A 20,312-nucleotide genomic window follows, 5' to 3' on the forward strand; every position below is an offset into this window, starting at 1 on the left:
GGTTTAGTAAGGACTGACTAATTTCATTCTGAATTTCAATTTAATACAACATTTACTACCTATGACAGATTTCAGGTACAGTGTGGTTCTCTGACAGTGAGTGTATTAAGTTATTGAGCCTAGTTACAGACAAAATGCTTTATAGGTGTGTGCAGATAGCAAGAGTGTTAATTTGGGTAAAACAGCTGGTCACACATAGTGAATAATCTGTATCAGTTCTGTCAACTTTCATGTTAGTTATTAGGCAAAAAGTAAATAATTCAAAAGAAAATTTCCTTGTTATGGCTTAAAATCACTGTAACACTGTTTCTTCTTAAAGTTACACATCTGTGCCCATAAAAATTTTTTTTCTATTAAGCAGCATCATAACACACATTACTTGCACTGAAATTTAACTTGGGTAGAAACTTGACATATGACCTAGATTTGATAGAAGTATTAAGGGTTTAATGTGCAACAATCCATGTATTTCACTCTAGCCTCCACACAGCTACCAAAATGAAGTTTAAACAAAGAACAAGTCTAAGTTTCTAGAATTATCTGAGCAAAACACTACATAAATGAACTTTATGTTTAGTTCGGTGTGCAAGAAAACGCTTGAGAGCATGAAAACAACTTTGGTTTTGTTTTTAAAGACAAAACAGAGTCTGAAGGGTATTGATGGGCAATACTAAGGATTGAGAAACAAAGAACAGGATAAAGCTACAGTTGTAGTGGAAGAAAAAGTCCTGAGTATTTGAAAGCATGTAAGTAGTTTGAATATCCAAAAACCTCTGCATTTATGCAGATGCTCCAGCTGAGCATCTGTTACCTTTCAAGCAATTTTTTGTCTCCAAATATTTGGTCACCCTAGAGATTTGAAACAATAAGTTAGATTTGAGACAAAAGCTCTACAAAATCTAACCTGTAGACCATCACTGAAGTTTGTAACTCTAAGCTATGTGAAGGACAACTCCCATGCTTCAGAATTAAAAGCAATGGAAGTTGAACTTACGTTATTGTAGCATTGCTTGTATCCATTTTGTCGATCTGTTCACTAGGGTATGCACCTTCACAGTTCTGAAAGAGTCATACTTTGATGCCTACTTAATGATTACTTAGTAGAAGGTTTTATGTGACAGAAGTTGAAATCATCATGCTCTCTGGGTAAAAGATCTGAAATAACTAAGAACTAAATAGTTGTGCCACAGTTTGACAAGGGAAAGATTATCTTGCCTGATAACACAGTTGATTTGCCCACAAGCAACATGAACTTGTCTTGCAAAAGATACACAATTCAGTGTTTCTAGAAGGTGTTTTGGCAATGAATCTATACAGAAGTTATATGCTAACACAAGTTTGGGTGTCTTTCAAGATTGAGAAAGATACTCAAGTTTGGGTGCAAGTGATGGCTGCATTTCAGATAAACCTAATGAGGAGGTTGAAAAGACAACATCACCTTTCCAAAAGGAAAACAAGTGGTAACATACTGCAGTCAGACATCTGACATCAGTCCTTTGGTGTGAAGGCCACTTACTGCAGGTTCTGAGTAGTTATGTCTTAACCAAAAAGCAACACTCTGTGAAGCACTTAAACTGCCTAAAATAGCCTTCTTAGCCTAACTTCTAGTGAGCAATGATTGATTTATTTTTGGCTAGTTTGCTCTCAAAATAATTTACCTTCAAGAATCTAATCAACATAAGATGTTAGACAATTCAAGACATTTGGAGGTTAGAGACAAATTAACTATACTGTTGATTTTTTGGGGTTGTTTTTGTGGATTTTTTTTTTTAGTATTACTTCTGTTCATGTATTAAAACAGACTTAAGAGTGAGCTCAAAACACAAGCACACTTACTTGAATACTTATTAGTCTCAACACCCTTTTGTTTAACTCACTAAGAAGCCTATATTAAACCCTAAGAGTTTTTTCAGTAGTACGTAGTAACCCACTCCAGCATTTCAAACTAGGAGGAGGTTGAAATAACATTCTTGTTTGCAAGCTACCAAAGCTGTCCTACAAAATTCATTGGTCTCATTTGAAGTGGTCTCGTTGAAAGAGAATATTCAGCATACAGATTTTAATTCTGCACAGGACACTTGCTAGTCAGTTTTGACTAATGCCTTCCTACGCTATTTTGGGCTAGTTTGCTATTGTCATTAACAGCTTTGAGCTCAATACAGGAAACCTATAATTAAACATAGCTTTTAAGAAAGTCTATGACACTGAATATGGGTGAGCATTACTGTGCAATAGCATCTGCCTATCTAACCCGACTCAAATACGCATTTATTGATTTTTAGAACAAAATAAACTGTTCAGATTCATAGGCATAGGTTCACCTCTGTGCCTGTGATATGAAAAGGTACTTGAAACACAAAGGTGGTAATCAACTATCTGAGCAAGACAGATTAGCTGTGTCTAATGATTTAGAGTTGCAGTTCAGCTGTAAAACATACATATTGCACAAGGCAACCAGCTAAAGACAAGGGTTTTTCTTCCACATAGGGTTTGAATAGCCCATTAAAAGTCTTCCAGCTGCGATCAACGAGAGTTACAGAGACAGACCTGCTGCAGTCACTGGAGAAACTAGTCAGTGGGAGCTGACTGCGAGAGGCTCTTGAATGCCTTATAAGGACTGTGCAGAAAACCTCCGAGCCCGAACACCGTGATTGCTGAACATGAGCCGTGGGTCAAACCTGTACCTATAGAAAGGAACAGAGTCTGTGTGAGCTACAGTCAGCCCACAGCAACCAACACTTCTAGAAATAGCTTATTTCTAGAATAGCTCTGGTACAAGGCTACACGGATAGTTGCTTTCTTGGCAGTAGGGACAATCTCTACATATTACAACAGATGAATTACAACGACGCGCAACTAAGGAGTTGATAGTCTCTTAAGAAATAAATCCTAGCTACAACATACGAACAGCATATTGGCATGTATCACATTAAGCATTCAGGAGATGCATTCTAACAGAAAGCTTTGCTGCCTCAAATTACAAACTTACATAGCACAACTCTATGGACATTTTAAATAGTGCTTAAAAAAGCTTCGGTCCAAATGATTACTGATTGAATTTTGAGCTAAGAAGTGCTATTTCCTTTCAACAGCTGACTAATACATACAGCTTAGGTCCTGCAGGAAACATTCTTTGCTAACAGCATCTCCAGGAACAATCACAGCAAGTATTTGGGAAATTCCTGCCTACAAAAACCTGCAGAGCTTTTCCTTGTCTGCAGGCAAACCTGAGGTCACTTGTCTCTGACTACTCAGCATAGCTGTGAGCTTCAGCTGTTCTAAGTCAACAGTGGCTGACAAGATTAAAGTAGTAGTATTAATACTATCAAGTTGTATTTGGTAGGTTAAATTAAAATAGAGATTAAACATTAAAAAACAGAAGCATCAAGAAAGCATCTCTATTAAACAACAGTATGTATGTCAGTATTATTCTATTCCATCATAAATACCCTCTATAAAAGCTTAATTTTAAAAATATAGTATTACATTAAATATTATAATAATTAATTGAACCAGTATTTACCCGGGATCAAAGACACCTGGTGTACGGCAGGTTGCTCCTGAACAGGACTGCAGCATCATTAATCGATAGTTCATCTTTTCTAGAATTTCTTGATCAATTGTTTTAGCAATGTTATTGATCTGGTGTGGATCTGCAGTCAAGTTATACACTTCCACAAACACCTGTAGAAGAAAGTTCCTGCACTGTATTAAGTCCTAGATGCTAATTAACATTTAATCATATTATTTGGGAAGAACACTATGACAGCATAGAGTCTCAAATGTTATTTTCAACTACACTGCAGCATCCCCACACATAAGCCATATTTCACCATGTGGCTAAGTGGTCAAAGACAGGACAGCATGTAGGTAAAGCTGAAGTTTTGTGATAGTACAGTATTGTTGGAAAAGTTTTTACTTCCACCTAAAGTACTCATCTACTACACTGCAAATTTTTTTCTAACACATAAATAGAACCCATCTAATGGCTGTAAGACCACAGCAAGAGACCACAGCTAAGCTGCCTGTCTTTTCATTAATGGATCTCAAAATGCACAATTTCATGACCATCATAGCACCATTATATGCTTGTCAGGTACTTCCAGCTCTCAAACTCAGACAGGTATCGTGAATACACGTACAAAATATGCTGTGTACAAGTATGCTATAACCCTAACACAAGAAAGCTTTTTGTGTGCGCACGCTTTGAAAAGGTTTTGTGTGTGCTTTGAGAAGGTTTGTCTGGAGGATTTTAGGCTCTCAAATTCAGACAGGTATCGTGAATACACATACAAAATATGCTGTGTACAAGTGTGCTACAACCCTAACACAAGAAAGCTTTTTTGTGTGCGCACGCTTTGAAAAGGTTTTGTGTGTGCTTTGAGAAGGTTTGTCTGGAGGATTTTAGGGCAGTTTTGTTTTTTGGTACATTAAATCTCTAAACCATTCTGTGGACAAATACTAGTCAAACATATCAAGAATTCAGCTGAGGTTCTGTCTGTGCTAGATAAAGTAGGAGGCATGACTGCAGATGATGTTGATTAAAACTGGCTGGGTTGTGTCTAACTGAGATAAAGATGCATTTGGACAGACTTTGGTTGCAAGCTTGCTTGTGAGGTTCACTGCAAGGTTTTAAAAGCCACATTGCTGCATCTTCCCCAATACTGTTAGTCTTAGTTTAGCTGACCCAGGTAAGCTGAGTGACCCAGAAATGCCACACCTATACCTTCTTACTGGGGGAAGTGACATGTAGTGTGTTTTCAGATCAACTTTGGAGTCTGCTTTTACGAAGAAAGCTGCAACACTCATTTAACTTCATCATAAATGGTTAGAAAGTGGAAGAATGAAGGGCAGGGTCTGCTAATCAGCATCTTAGTCTCCTATACAGTCTTTCTTGCTGTCTTACTGCAAAAAACACCTTGTGGTATTTACTCCCCTGCTTTAAGTTGTTCATTGTAGACTAGCAGAAAATGTTTTGTGTGGTGGCATGATAACGGGGAATACCTGCTGTTTATGCATTTATTGCACATCTGCTGACAATGCAGTTTATTAGGTTTGTGACCCAGCTGCCTCACACCCAATACACTCTCTGGAGCAACTGTGTGCAAAGGGGCACAAGATCAGCCCTGTAACACGCCAAGTTTTGTGCACACAGCAGGTGTTCTGCTAGTGACATTTGAACGGTTTCTGAAGCAGGGACATTATGTCCCTTATACCCAAACAACTTAAGGTAAGGTTAGAGACCTTTCTCACAGCTGTAACTTAAATACTTGTTTTGCCAGGCAAACAAGTGAGCAATAGAAGAGAAATGATCAGCCTGAGATTTCAGTTCTTCCCAAGGAAAAGAGCTGCAGACGAACATAAGAACAGCAGAAATACAGTGTAACAGAAAATATTTGTCCTACAGAAGACTCTGCCACATGGAATTAGGGTAGGACAAAGAGCTGAACCCAGCACCAGCACACCTCCCCATGAGGCTGTTAGGTGATACCAAACGGCAGTAATCATAGTTTAGGCTATTGTCCCTTCCTCACTCCCCTCCCACCCCCGTTTTTTTTTTCTTCCTAGAACCCCACCAGAGTTTTGGTCAAAACATTCTCACCAGAAGATAAGTACTTCACTGTTTATCCTGCAAGCAATGCTAGTCTGCTTTTCAGAGTACTTTATGGAAACCTTGAGAGCAGATAAGAGTGCAGACAGTCGCTAGCACAGTTGTGAACAGTTAACATCTGCTACTCAGAGACTTACCTCCCGGTCATCAAATTCACAGTACTGCAGATCCCAGGAAGCTGACAGCGTCCTTACACAAGCATATGTGTTGTTATAGGAATCTTCACAGACACAGTCTGGGAAGCAGTGCTGTGAAGTGAGCAGTGAACAAAAACTTCAGCGCAGGAAGAAAAACGAACTAGCAATCCTCTTCCTAGAGTCTACATTAGCTCAAGCCAGCTGCGGTTAACTGATGAACACCAGGATCTTAGTCTAATACATGCAAGTCTCCACTGGGGATTTTAAGCAAAAACTCAGCTCTTCTAAATTTGAGAAAGTCTTGTTAATGAACTCACCATGACCCAGTGCATTTTGGCTGGGAAGCTAATGTGTATACACTGAAGACAACAGCACAATACACACTACTAAAGACAACACCAATGGGATGCTTTACTTAAAGCAAACCATCTTTGATTCAGGAAGTAGCTACTGACTTAAATAATAGTTACATATAAGAATTGTGCGATGAGGTCACGGAAGTTTAGAAAGAACATGATGTCACTGCGTGACTTAAATAATAGTTACATGTAAGAATTGTGCGATGAGGTCATGGAAGTTTAGAAAGAACATGATGTCACTGCTACCCACTTTGCCAAGCCCACACCTTCCTGCACATTTCTCCAACCCTGAGGCTCTACAGATTCCCACTGAAAGGCTGACTGTGTTCTGTATATGGACACATCAGTTCTGCATGGCTGGATGTCTCCCTCCGATTCTTAAATGCTGCACAAGACCTACAGAGCTAGCTCCTACTTACCAAGACACCATGAGCTTACTTATAGAACCAGGTTAGTCCACAGGGCAAAGGTTTAATTCAGCAGCTATTTTCTAGTATTAACAAATCTTGTCCTGCTTACTGTGACACCAGGTCCTAGGCCAGGACAGGTAGGATCACTGCCGTTGTATCCTTCTCCTTGGTACTCCACCAAGAAGTCTGATCTCCACGTCACATTTTTGTCTCCTCTCTAGAACAAGAAGTTAACATGACTCAGTATTCACTGCACTGTGAAACAGAAGAAATTCTCCATGCCTGGTATAACACTAACGCTGCTCACTGCTTACAAGGCACTTGGAGTCATGGTCCCTAGTTTGAGTCAGTCTTAAAATAATACTCAGCCTTAGGTTAGAATGTCTTGTGTAGCTGGAAGATAACTACAAAAGTACAAAAGCCTCACAAGAAGGTGTACTAAAGTTCTGTCTTGAATTTATAAAGAATCACGCAGTAATACAAAATAGCAGCCACATGGCCAGATACTACTATGTTACAGACAAGATCCCTGTAACAAGGCTGTTTCTCTTTGGTTTGTATCAGACTACTGCAACAGATGGAAAGAGATACCCTTGGTGCAGGAAAAGATAAACAGCTTTAAGAAGCAACTAAGTTTTAAGCTGCTCTATTTGTAGCTGCATTTTAAAAGGCAGAGGGAGAGGGAAGTTTAAAGTTACTATACAGCACCATCACAGGCATATACAGCAAAACAATGAGTTTCATAGTTTTGATTCTGTCAGAGTTTAAACTAGATGGCTTTTACCTGCTTCTGTCTAAAGAACAGCTTAAGGTTTGGATACAAGGTTTTAAAGCAAAGCACCGTTTTAAATCTGGATGATCTCCTACATTTCCAAGTAAGCTGCCTTCAATTTATAAACTAAATTTAATTAAAACTAAAAGGATCAACTGCAAGCAGCTTTATTTAAATAGGCTTCTGCTTACTTATTGGCAAGGTCAGGTTTACTTTATAAAACCACATGCATTTTTCCAGAGTTTAGGGGGAAACACTAGTTCTACTGAAAATTGAGGCAAACCAAAGATTTGAGTAAGAGCAGTCTGCTCTTCTCCTATGTCTATGCTGAGAAATCGTAAGGAAAACAGGAGGGAGGATGCAAGGTGGAAACAACATACAGCCTTCAAAAAAGAAATTATTACAAATGGCAGGATTAGCCAAAGGATGACACAACTTTCTATTACAAAAGGACCACAAAGTTGCAGGGCTTATCAAAATACATCTGCATTTAAACAGCATGCCTACTTTTTTCACTAAACTATGAACATCCCATGTGAAAATGCCATCAAGGGAAGAATCTGGGTTATGAGTCGACCTAGTCTATCAAAGGAAGTAGTATTCACTTTGAAGAACAACCCCTGCAAGAATTACTGGTTACTATCCCCATCCATCTACTTACCAACAACGGCAATAGCGACATCCCATCCATCTGGGTCTTATTCAAGTCATACCCCGCGATATCCAGAATAGTGGGACCCAAATCAATATTTGCAACAAGCATCTGCAGGGTGAAGAAAACTTACTTCAGAAGACCAGAACCTAACAGATGTAATGAAACTTCTGTATTTTAAGAACTTGTAATTTTAGGTGCACCTAAAACTACTTAATTTTACCTTTATAGGCTAACGGTCCCTGTAAAGTTCCCAAGCAATGGTAGGGTCTTTGGAAAGCAAGCTTCACATCTCGTTTATTTCTGTAGCCTGCAATTACTTAAATTTACTGATTCAAGCAAGAGCACGCAGCTTTTTAGAATGAGGTCTTTGCACTTTCTACCACTCCATATATTTCATTACATTGATACATATATGCAAGAGGATGAATTATTACCCAAAGTTAATAACTGTGAAAGAATATATAAAAGTAAATCCGTAATCTGATTTCACTTCTTTCTTACCTTGTTTGTCTGATTTGGTTTTATCCCTGGTCCTCGAACTAGCAATGGAACTTTGATATCAAACTCATACAGCTGCCGTTTGTCTATTGGCAAAGAAAACTGCCCTATACAATGGAAAGTGGAAAAAGTTAAATGGCTTCTTGTTTTATGTTTTAAGAGTCTTGTGTTACATAATTTCCAGCAACCAATTTTTTTAAGTCAGAAGAGGTTCTTAACCTGAACTACATTAACAAAGTGGAAAACAGGAACAAACAACTTCAAAGTTGAAGCCGTACCTTACAAAGTTTAACAGCTTAGATACTGCACTTTTAGTTGTACAACATGATACAGACAGGTCTTTAACAGATTTTTACTGGTTAACTCCTTCATGGAACTCTTCCTCCAGAACACAGAGATTCTTCCTCCATTTCTGTCCTAATTTTTTATATACATATATATATAAATATATTCTGAATACCAGAATACAGTGGTAGAGATTAATGCTGAAAACTGTAACCAAACAAAAACCAAACAATAAAATTCCCAAAACAGCCCACACTGCAACTCCAGATTGTTTTGCAACTCAAACCACTACTTCTCATGTCTACAGTTTTCCACAGCTGCTGTTCCCATTTTCTGGAGTGTCATGAGGGTGAAATGTTATGCGATTCCTGGATCTTCTACAAATGTTCAGTAAGCAGTGAAAATTTTACCAGTGTGGAAGCCATTGTCTGATGTGTAAAAGATGTATGTGTTGTCTAATTCTCCATTCACTTCCAGTTTCTTCACTAGTTTCTCTATCAGGTCATCTACTGACAGCAGAGTTTGCCACCTATACAGAAACAAAGTAATTCATATTACAGTATGAAAAAATTAGAATAATTCTGACTGCAAGTGGGGCATTCGTATTCTGCTTCAAGTCAGTGTACGCATGGTAAGTATATTATTTTGCTTGCAAATTCTGAAAACAAACTTCATAGATTACTACGCTGTACTATTTGAGGCTGCAATTTAAGATAGAAATAGACTGTTTGTCTTCAGTTCTTGTTGATTATATTCTATGGTGTCTGAGAAAAACATCAAAATGCTGATTACTTCTTATCTGGAAACAGTCAAGACCAACTTTGAAGCCACACAGTGGCAAGGAGTCAGAGTTATCTCCTGCAAGGTCACTTGTTATTAGTTCTTTACAGTTTTTCATATTAAAATGCAAGACTGTCATGGATTTTATTGTCTGTATGGGATCCTTTCTGCTTGAAAACTACATCAGCTATTTTGTGTTACTCATGCAATATCAGGGTCCATTATCGAAGTGTGTCTAAAGCCTTGAACAGCTACAAGCTATTCTTTCCTTTATCATGGGGTCTGCCATCGAGAGAAGTGACTGCTTCTGATAAGTCAATAACAAGCCTCCACAGACTAGTAGTATGCTGAATTAACTACAGTTATTCAATTCTTGGATCCTGTTGTCTCCAGGCTTAATTTAAGATTTTGTTGCATAATTTTATCTTCATGTTTTATAAAGCAAGAGCCTGAAAAAAACTCGGTTTTCCATCTCCAAAGTGACAAGCGAATGCCTGATAACTGCTCAAAATGGAGTTTAACACTTAAAGTTAAGCTAATGTTTGTTTCAGAGCTTTTAAAGAAAATACACCTACAGTGTAAACAAATAAAAAGGGGGAACAAGCTGCATCTTCACGTTACTCCCCACATCCCCTTTTATAAAAAGGGTTCCAGCTTCCACCTTGGCCAGTCAGGTATTCCCATGTAAAAAAGACCACAGACTGAGAGCCAAGGTTAACAAATCAGATTAGCTGGCAGATAAATCGATCACATTTGATGTACATCATGTAAGAATCTGGAATTCAAGTGAAGTAGAAGGTAAGGCCATTTTTTATGAAAACCTGTCGTGTACTGAAAGAGAAGCAGTAAAGACACCGAGCATGACTGGTCTTTTTTATGATAAATGATGGCACCATTTGGGAGCAAAATATTTCTGAAGTCAGTGACAAGTTTCTTTGCAAAAAGTAAACCAAAAGTTAGGTCTGCTGAGACAAATGCCAGAGAACTATTACAGGCACTTTGACATCTATTGTCACACTTATTACAACCTTTCTAAAAAAACACCTTTTCTTTTTTTAAAAATAATAAAAGTTCTCAGTAGAAATCTTAAGCAACAAAAGAAATTCTTACCGCTTTCTATAAGCATCATCAAGAAACTGTATTGAAGAGTTAGTCATTGGAGTCTTTGCTTGTCGAATTAACCAGTGCTTGTTCTAAAGAAAAAAGACAAAAAGATTAGCATAGGAGAGAAGTACCAGCTTTTATACCTTTCTTAGACCAATTACAACAGAAGTGTTGTTTAGGGTAAAACATCCACACGATTCCTGTGAAATAGCGAGGCAATGCTATCTAACTGACTTGACTCCAGTTTTCCCTCTTGGTTCATGTAAAATCTAAGTTGCAAGAGTAGAATATATTACAGCTCCATTATGCTCAGCCCTTGGTGAGAAGAAAATAGCTGTGGATGTTTTCAAAGCAGTTCAGGGAAGAAATTTGTGAAAGGAGCTAGGGAAGACTCTCCCAGAGATAAAAGTCTGATAGCCTGAGACAGGTCTGATGAAAAAAAAAACTGCAGGATTGAGCAGCATTGCAAGATTGGACTTGGTTGTCAAAGTGAGGTTCTTTTGGGACTAAGATTTGTGAGCTCTCTATCCTTACATAGATAGAGAGGTGGGGAGAAACTCTTGCATCAAAAGCAATTAGGACTACCTAATTTATGGGCAGGTGAGGACAAAGATCTGTAATGGCGCCACTATCAGATTCTTGGTAGCCTATGAACTCAGGGCTGGAGATTACTGAGGGGACAGAAACATTACCATTTTATCTGGACTTTTTGACTCCAGAACAAGAGCATTTCTTTTGCTGAAGCATTAATGATTCTTCTAGCCGCATCCCCAACTTCCAGAAACAGGCCCTCCCTTTCTCCCTTCACCCATCCCCCCAAAGTAACGGAGATGATCTAACTCATATGAAAAGTGATACTCCCAGATCCTGAAGCACCAGTCTGAACTGGGTCAGCTGCTGTACAAATATATGGGAAGGTCTGTTGTGAACAACCAGAAGGTTAGTATTAGTGGGGAGCAAAATAAAGGAGAAAGTCATGTCAATGCAGCTTTACACTTTTTCAGTTAGTAGGTCAGAGATGACCCTCTCATCACCCTCAGCTTGAGCCTGCATTTAGTTGGTCACTCCTTTCCGTAGAACCTCTATTTATGCAATTCCCCTCCTGTCACAAGTGAATGACTGAACAGGCCCAGGCTTAAGGGACTCACAATGAAGTGACTCATACCTCCTGCAATTATTCAGTTCTCCTGTTTTCTGTTCTTGTAGACTGAAGGGAAGATTTTTGGCATGGAGACTTAATACCATGTCCAGTTGATTTTAATTCAGTTGTATTCAGATTTATGTTTTATGGCAGTTGTAAAACAATTCTCTGGAGAGACACTAAGTCTATCTCAGCAAGAAAACTCACAGCATAATCAAGACCAAACATCTAGGACTTATGTGTTGGTTGAGAGAGGAAGAAGTAGTGAAAGACATCACAAACCCCATCCCCAGCTCAGCAGAATTTCTTCAGAAGACAAAGGAGCTGGCAGTGTCACTTGTGCACCAGCCACCTTTCACAGAAGGTGGGCTCAGGAGAGGCCCTCCATAAGGCAGAACCATTCTGGGTAACTCAGGCAGATTAGTCACCTAGTGCAGTAAAATCTTCCCCTTCTCTGGAGCATTTTGTTCTTCCTACCTTTTTCTAAAGTTTCAGGAACTTCACATCACCTAAACATCTTTGTGGATTTCAATAAATTTCACACTGACTCAGGGTCCTCAAATCTGCTTCCCCATCAGTCCCTGTCAAGTCTCTTAAAAAGCTGTCCACCAATCCTGCTGCCACCCTATGTCCCATTTAGGGGGGACAAAGTTTAGGAAACCTTGGGACAGCATACCATATCTTGCCAACAGAATCTGAACACAGCTGTGCTCCTGTTTTGCAGGAAAAACACTGCATGCAGGAGAAATCTTAATCAGCTTCTGTCTCAGAATGGCTTAGATAAACCACTCATCTGGTTATCAACAGTCCTACTTGGGATACCTATCACTTGATATAGTTCATAGCTGAGGATCCTAAGCAGAAATTAAAGTGCGCATCACTGGCCAGAGTCTGGCAACAACTTAATCCCGGTTTTTCACACAGAGATTCTGCCTAGATGGCTCCTTTTAGTACCCTTGCCCACATACTGTGTAAGGAAGCCAGGCAACATTAATTTAGGAATCAAGACTATACAATACAAAACTGTCTAGCAAGTGTTACAACATCAATGACTTGAGGGTCTGAGCCTACGTACATTTTTATTGCTATTGCAGGAATTCTGCTTGCCCTAGAAAACAGTGAAGCTCAAAGAAGCGTTAGGCTTCAAGACCACAACACCACCAATTACAGAAATGCACACTGTTAGTGATCGGAGCTATTTTGTGTCTAGGAAGAGGGGTAACACTAATCTGTTCCTATTGTGAAACTTAGTAAAACTGCTGTATCCACAGATATTAACTACCAAACATTAAGTAAGTCTGTATTTTGCTTTGTATTATACAGGCATATACAGAGCTTTTGCTTTTGGTGCACATAAGGGAACTCCCACCCTGTATTTTTCGGCTAATTTGGTCAAGTTATTTCTGGGTCACTGTTTTAAAAGCATTCAGTTATTACAGTAATGGAGTCTAAGACAGAGCTAGGGATTCTTTTATGGAGGAAAAAAACATCTGATGCCCACTCCCTAGTTCAAAACTTAACAGGTTGGGCTAAAGTATTCATGACTGCTTGCAGCCCTTTTCTCCCCTTTCATTCATGTTTTTATATCATGCTGATAAGCACATGGTCATTTTGCAAGCTACAATCCTCAGCTAAAAACCAAGTTTCACCCTGTACTACATGAGTCACAGTGACCTTAGAAGAGCTATCACTAGACTCCAGATAGGCATTTAGGCAATGGTATCTCTTAAGATTAGGAGCAAATCTCGAAGTGAATCAGCTGAACACTGAATAGTAGTGAGTGCTATACTTTAAACTAATTGAATCAAAACCACAAAACCTCCGTAAGTTAAATATCTCACCAGATTAACTGTTTGCAACTTTCACTTTCACTTATTGGCAAAGTAAGTAGCAGCGGATTAGTCTGAGTTAGACCGTATTTGGCCAAGTTTACTGGCAGTGGAAGGTACTGCCCTGTCACAAGGATGTCTGTGACTTTGTAACACTAAGTAACCAGTAATAACTGGTTACAGGTTATTTCAACAAATGAAAGGCAAATCCTCAAAGCCCTTAGTGACCCTGCACCCTGTGGTTCGTGATTTCACAAAGTCCTCTGGTTAGCCTGATATGCTCGTCAACCACGGGCAGCTTTGCCACGAGCTCAGGTAATGGACCACCCACCCACATGAGCAGATGTGCACAGGAAGACAGGGCTCTCGTCACTCTTTACCTGAGCCTTTGCAGAGCACACTACCTCTGTGTTCTCCTGAACATACCAAGAGCAATGAAAGAACATTTTAAGAACTTCCAAACAGTCTGGAAATTGGACAAAGAATTAACTTTTTCCCATTTATCAATCATAATTCCATTGTACTGCCTTATCATTTTTGCCACTACATTTTTTTTACTTATAAGATATTGGTATGCAAAAATCTCAAAGTCATAATAAACATATCTTACCCTGAAAGGCTAATTAACATAACTAAATAACCAGTAGTCATGGTATTAGCTGCTTCTTCTCACTGTTTAAACTTAATATGCAAATCAGGGTCATTGCCTACTGCTCTCATAAGCTAGTAGAATAATCTATGCAGATTCTTGCTAGTTAGCTTACCTTTCCATGAATATTAAAATTGCTGTTTCTTGGTGCACTGACATTCTGAAAGCTCTTTGTATACTGTGGAGCAGCTGTCCAAGGGGAGTGCGGTGCTGGGGTTGAGATCATCATAAAGAAAGGTTCAAAATTAGATTTATACTCCAAGAAGTCCAATGACATGTTGGCCTGTGAACAGTTTTGTTGGAGAAGAAAAGTCATACCTCCAAAGGAAAACAGCAAGTATTTGAAAAATCCAAACTAGACATTCATAACTTACTTAGAGCTTGGTAGTACTGGGAACATTTAAACTATTTCAGAAACTTATTGCTTGCTCATCTACAAGTGTCCAGAACAGCAGCTTGTGATTAAAAAAACCCAAGTGTTCATGTTAAACAAATAATTTGTCCCACATCTCTGAATGGCTTTCTACTTCAGACCTTTGCATTATTTAGACCTGGAAATCTCGTCAAGTTTGTGCTTATTCCAAGTATCAACAAAATCCATGTAAACCCTGCTTTCCTCAAGTAAACTGGAGCTTTCTTTAACACAGTCTGAGTCTTCCTGTTTATATGTTTATATTCTGTTCATATGTTCTGAGTCTTTCTGTTTATAGCATATGCTCATTCTGTAGCAAGCTCCTAGTTTCTAAGGGGTGCCACATTTCTGCTGGTGAAGCCGGGAGCTCTAGTGAAGGGGAGTGCCAAACTCCACTCACTCATATGACTTCACTGCACTTTCATTTTCGTTTCAGGCTATACACAATTTCAAGTAGCAAGTTAGAAGAGATTGTGAGTTCCATTTTGGCCTTCCCTTGGTCAGCCTTTGAAATTAAAGCTTCAAAGGTATTACTTACAGATGAGTTCTTCGCTATTCAAATCTTGCAACATTTTCCTTTCCTGTCTGATCAGTATACCCCATTTTGGATATCCTTTTCTTTCTCTAGAAGAAATAATACACTAGGGAATTCCCTCCTTTTCCTTCCTCCTAACTTCTACATCTAAGCAAGTGGGGCTGGACTTCAGTTATATGACAACAGAGTAAAGGGAGGATAACTGTGTGAAGTTTGAAGACTTGGTTCAGAAACCACTATGATGTAGGTAAACTCATAGAGGTAGTCAACTTAGATTTTATTAGGAGCTTAAACTGCAACATGTCAGGACTGCAGTAGACATATCCAGGTGTTCAGATTCTTAATACCAGACTTAAGTAGCCAGATGTCCTTAGTCAGGACAAGAAAGCTTGTGCATCACATCAAGCAACACAGGAACTTTGCATTAGCAATTTACTCCTGTGCACTGCCCACCAAGTGAATTAAACTCAAACACTAGCTCTGAAATGCTGAATACATATTTGGTAACTACAGGCAGAAGCTAGAATGCAACACACTGAAAATCATAATACACTGCTGTATCAATAGGTAACACACCACAAATAAGAGGTTTATGCAGCAATGGCCTGTTGGTCAAAATGCTTATGAGCTGCTGAAGGATCAAAAAAGACCGGTACAATACCAGCAACAGGATAGTCTCACTTCTGGCTTACCAATTCCATCCTAGCTAAATCTAAATTTAATCTAAATCTAAATTTAATCAGACAGCTGTTTAGTACCCTAAGAAACATCAATCAGTGCTGTTCCTAGTAAGCAGCTGTCTATGTTCAGGAACCCACTGGAATGAAACTCATTAGGGTCTCAATGGAAGATTACAAATCGACTGCACGAGGGGACTTCTCAGAAGAATATTCCTGAGTGCTGCATGTGAGCTCCCAGCGCTACCAACTCATACACTGTAACAGCATGTCAAGACTCCAGCTTGGCGAGCGGGGGGAACACTTCCTCTCCCCCTTCCTCCCCCCCCCAAAAAAAACCCCTCCAAGCTAATACTACTTGCTAAACATGGCCTCAAGAGAGCTAAAGTACCTCTTCCAACTTTCCTTTCAGTATTTCATATCTTTGTTACCTCTCTTTACCTTAAGAGGATAAAGAGGCTAAAGACTCCCCTGGTCAGCTACACATTTTGGCATAGTCCATACATTGCCCTCACACACTATGAAGGATCGATTAGCCTTTGATATTTCCAAGTTATCAGTTTGACTAGCTAGAGGTTACAAGATGCTGACACATCAAAATATCTAATAAACAAAACATGGTGTAAAGTTATTTTTACATGCTTAACTTCCCACTGAAATCTTGGCCCAGTTTATCTGTTACAGAAGTTGTGTATTGTAGTGAAACATATCCTTCTATGAAGTAATTTAAGACATTTCCTACATTCATCATGTTCCTCATGCACCGTAGCAGTCAGTATTAACCTCTCAGTGAGGCTACTGGCTAGCAAATGGGCAGCTGGAATTCCTTTCCTCTCCACAGCTCGTACACACAAACTTGTCATTTCTAAATATACCCAGAATCTTGCTCTGCTGATTAATGCCCACCCACCATCATGACAGCACAATCATATATCTATGAACCAATGCAGCCTAACAAACTATCATCCCCACCCTTCCCCAGGCCCCCAGCATGAGGCATTATCTGGTCATAAGCAGCTTCTGTAACACAAGTGTTGCAAAATTTCTTACCAGTACATCTGTCAGATAATCTACACTGTAGTTCTCACCGTGCCTTCGTGCTTTGCCATTTACTGAAAGAGTATAGTTGTAATACTTCGAATTTTTCTCCTGTGAAAAGAAAAGCCGTATGCATATTTATACAAAGTAACATGTATATTGATCACCTGAAATAATGAAAATGGGCAGCCAACAAGCATTTGTCAAATAGGTTATAAGCATTTGTCACAAGGACACCACAAGAATTCTCAGAACTGGTCTCCAACAACAGAACTTATTTTAGTGCTATCTTACATTGCTTTGGCTTTACAAGTCAGGGTTTTTCCCCAGGCACCTTAGTAGGAGTAGCTTTTGTGAAAGCCAAGGATCTGATATGCAATAGAGGAAAAAAGGGAAGAAAATTTACCTTAAGTTCTTAGAAGCTTTTTGCTTGCTCTTTCACGACCAGCAAAGTTAGAACATGAGATGGATTACAAAGCAACCAAAATTAAGTATTTTAAAAGAAGATTTTAAAGTATTTTAAAAAAAGAACAGTCACGTACCAAAGCATACCAAAAACTCCATCCAGGAGGGACATGACCTACTCCCCCTGCATCCTCTGCTCCGTACTGAAAAAAGACAGAACATGACTCACAGTTTCAATTATGATGAATAAAAGCTAGAAATTATGTTTCATATTCATGTGCTTTATACAATACTAGTCAGAAACTGCATTAAGCCAAACTCAATTTCAGAATGGAAAAAAACAAGTATATATGCACATAAAAACATATGTACAGCCTGTTAAAGAGACCAGGGTTAAATAACTAGAAAGACAGTAACTGAATGCTTGGTATTCACCAATAAAATTTAAATTTTATTCCCTGTTCTACTCTGCACATGAAAATATGCAGAGATGCTGGAGAACATACAGTATATCACCAGGTAATGAGAGGTGATGAAAACACGCATGCAAAAAGACACTCTTAGGCTTTGTGATAACTACGATACTAAGATACTTGTGATAACAAGATACTAAAGAAAATTTCACATAGACCAACAGCTTCCATCATCCTCCCCCAAATGGGGGTGCGAACTTTAAGCAATGCTAGCCTCTTGTCACCTCAGTGCCAAATAATCTATAACAACTAGCCTTTAAGCCAGCAAAAAAAAGTAAAGTAGCTGCTGAATCAGTGCCAAACTCAAAACAGAGGGTCCCTCAGAGCAACAGAATGGGTCTTCTCAGGGCTGCCCTCTCCCATCTACATGGCTCACCTAACTGCAGGGACAGGAGACCATGCTGAGTCAAGGGATACTCAGAGGAAGCCAGATAAGTTACCCTTTTCCTAGCTGCCTCAGTAACATCAGCAGAAACGAATTTGTGCCTGGCTATGAAAATTCACGTTCTGTTATTCTATTATACCACCAACATTTTCCACCAAGAGATGCAAGGAAAATAATGCCGTTAAGACCCTAGCTCCAAATCTAGCTCCAAATACAATTCTACCACACAAAGAGGAACCCCTCATCTTGGAGCTTTCAGTGCTGAATTTTACAGCTTACCATAAACTATGACAAACCACAGCTTAGTTAAAAACAGAAAAAACCAAAAACACACACATATAAATGATTCAGTAATAAAGTGCTGAGTAACCTCTGTAAAGAGCTCCGATAATATCTGTTCTCCCAATGAATTTGCCTCAGTGGACATTTAATATTTAAAATGTCGTATTAACTGCTAAAAAGAAAATAGTCCTCTGATTTAAGGGGATATATCAGTTGGGAATATTGAGACAAACCAATTTTTTTCTTTAACGTTATTCTAACATCATGCCTGGTCTGGCACTGGCTTGATGGTGTTCTTCAATACCACATGCCAATCATCTATCCGCTTCCCCCATCACCATCTCTAACAATTAACACATCTGAACATACTAAAAAAGCCTTTGGATTCCATCATCCTTTCAAAATTAACTTTTAAAAACATCCAGGCACCTACAGAACCTGATTTTAACCAAGTTAAGTAAAAGATTTGAACTTTGCGTCGTATTTATCCCATCTCAGCAAAGAGAACTGTTCATCCAAGTAACACCATTTTAAACATTTCGGAGACCCGCCATCAGCTACAAATATAAAAATCACTGAATGTTTTAGGAAGGTGGACAAACGCAAATGAACTGTGTCACAGTAAAAAAAATAAGCACAAAATACCTCATTCAAATACTTCCCAGCAAAGAACGTTTGATAACCACACATAGTTTTGAGCAGTGCTGGGAAGGTGTATGGTTCTTGAATCTTCTGCCATAACTTGCTGCTACAGTTTCCTTCCAGAGTGTTATTGACAACATGATGATTATGTGGATATTTTCCTGTTAAAATGCTAGCTCGGCTGGGACAGCAAAGTGCACTGGGAACATACTGGAAAGACAGGATGAAGAGATACAAGACTGACATTGTAAAACAATTTTTCCTCATAATTTATAGTTTTGAAATACCAGCTAATAGGTTGATTAAAAAGTTGACTGACATTAAAGCATATTCCTTTTTAGACACAAAGAATTACATCCCAAGTATTTTCACTAGTGGAAAGCTGCACATGAATCTGGTTTTATGTTTCTGCATCATATGCCCTTCAACCCCATCCCCCCCATTACAGATTAGATGTAGTTCTTATACAGCAGCAAACATCCAATTAAACTACTGTTTGCCAGTTGATTCACTCCATTATTTTAGCCACAGCAATATATTAGAATATGAAAAGAGTGAAGTGGGTTTTCAGCATGCATGAAGCTGAAAGTTTTAAGTAGCTTCTTCTAACGCTTCTCAGTTTGTAATAAAAATATTCAGATTACTCAGTTTTACTTTACTGCTTAAGGAAGTTAGCACAAGCACTTTTAGGAAGTGAAACTTTCCCTCTCAGATTCTGAACCTGACCTTGAGCTATATTCATTTTGTGACCTAAAAGTAGTTTGAGATTGAATTTAAAAACCCCACACACATATGTACAGACTTCATAAAACCATTATCAGTTTTGAGGTTTCAAATTACCTAAAATACAAACTACACAAACACACATATCTCAGAAGTTCAGAGTTAATGTAAACACTTACTGCATTTAGGAAGGTTATTCCCATCTGCGCAATGAGGGCATTAGTCTTCTTCAGGGGTGTCTGCAAGAAAGGTACCAAACCGAAATCAGCTAAAAACGTAAGGACGCTAGGTAAAGTAGCGGAGTTGAAGCAGTTGTACAACTAGCTGAAAGAAGGCCCACCACCACAGTTTTCGGGCACTGCCCAGGCAAGCCACCCAGAGTGCCTTTTCGCTAGGGCCTCGTGTGACCACAGTGGTTACGCAAGTCAGCCCAAGAGAGCAGAGTACAGGGAGTTTTCAGGGACCACCGGCGGCTGCGGAGGTTGCGCTCCAGAAGCCCCAGCCTCGACC

At 39.0% G+C, this 20,312-nt stretch overlaps 1 protein-coding gene across 1 annotated transcript; it reads right to left on the reverse strand.

The window, feature by feature from the left end:
* Positions 1-1,826: 1,826 nt before the first annotated feature.
* GNS (glucosamine (N-acetyl)-6-sulfatase) lies at positions 1,827-20,041 on the reverse strand (the record flags this gene model as incomplete). The annotated part of the gene is made up of 13 exons (XM_009584907.1): positions 1,827-2,684; positions 3,524-3,684; positions 5,749-5,859; positions 6,627-6,734; positions 7,951-8,052; positions 8,446-8,549; positions 9,138-9,256; positions 10,618-10,700; positions 14,346-14,513; positions 16,905-17,003; positions 17,435-17,500; positions 19,083-19,289; positions 19,982-20,041. Coding segments are annotated over 13 exons (1,464 nt in total), but the record flags the coding sequence as incomplete, so codon positions are not given.
* Positions 20,042-20,312: the final 271 nt, after the last annotated feature.

This window comes from Fulmarus glacialis, unplaced genomic scaffold (genome assembly GCF_000690835.1).
Source record: "Fulmarus glacialis isolate BGI_N327 unplaced genomic scaffold, ASM69083v1 scaffold4769, whole genome shotgun sequence".
NCBI classification, from domain to species: Eukaryota; Metazoa; Chordata; class Aves; order Procellariiformes; family Procellariidae; genus Fulmarus; species Fulmarus glacialis.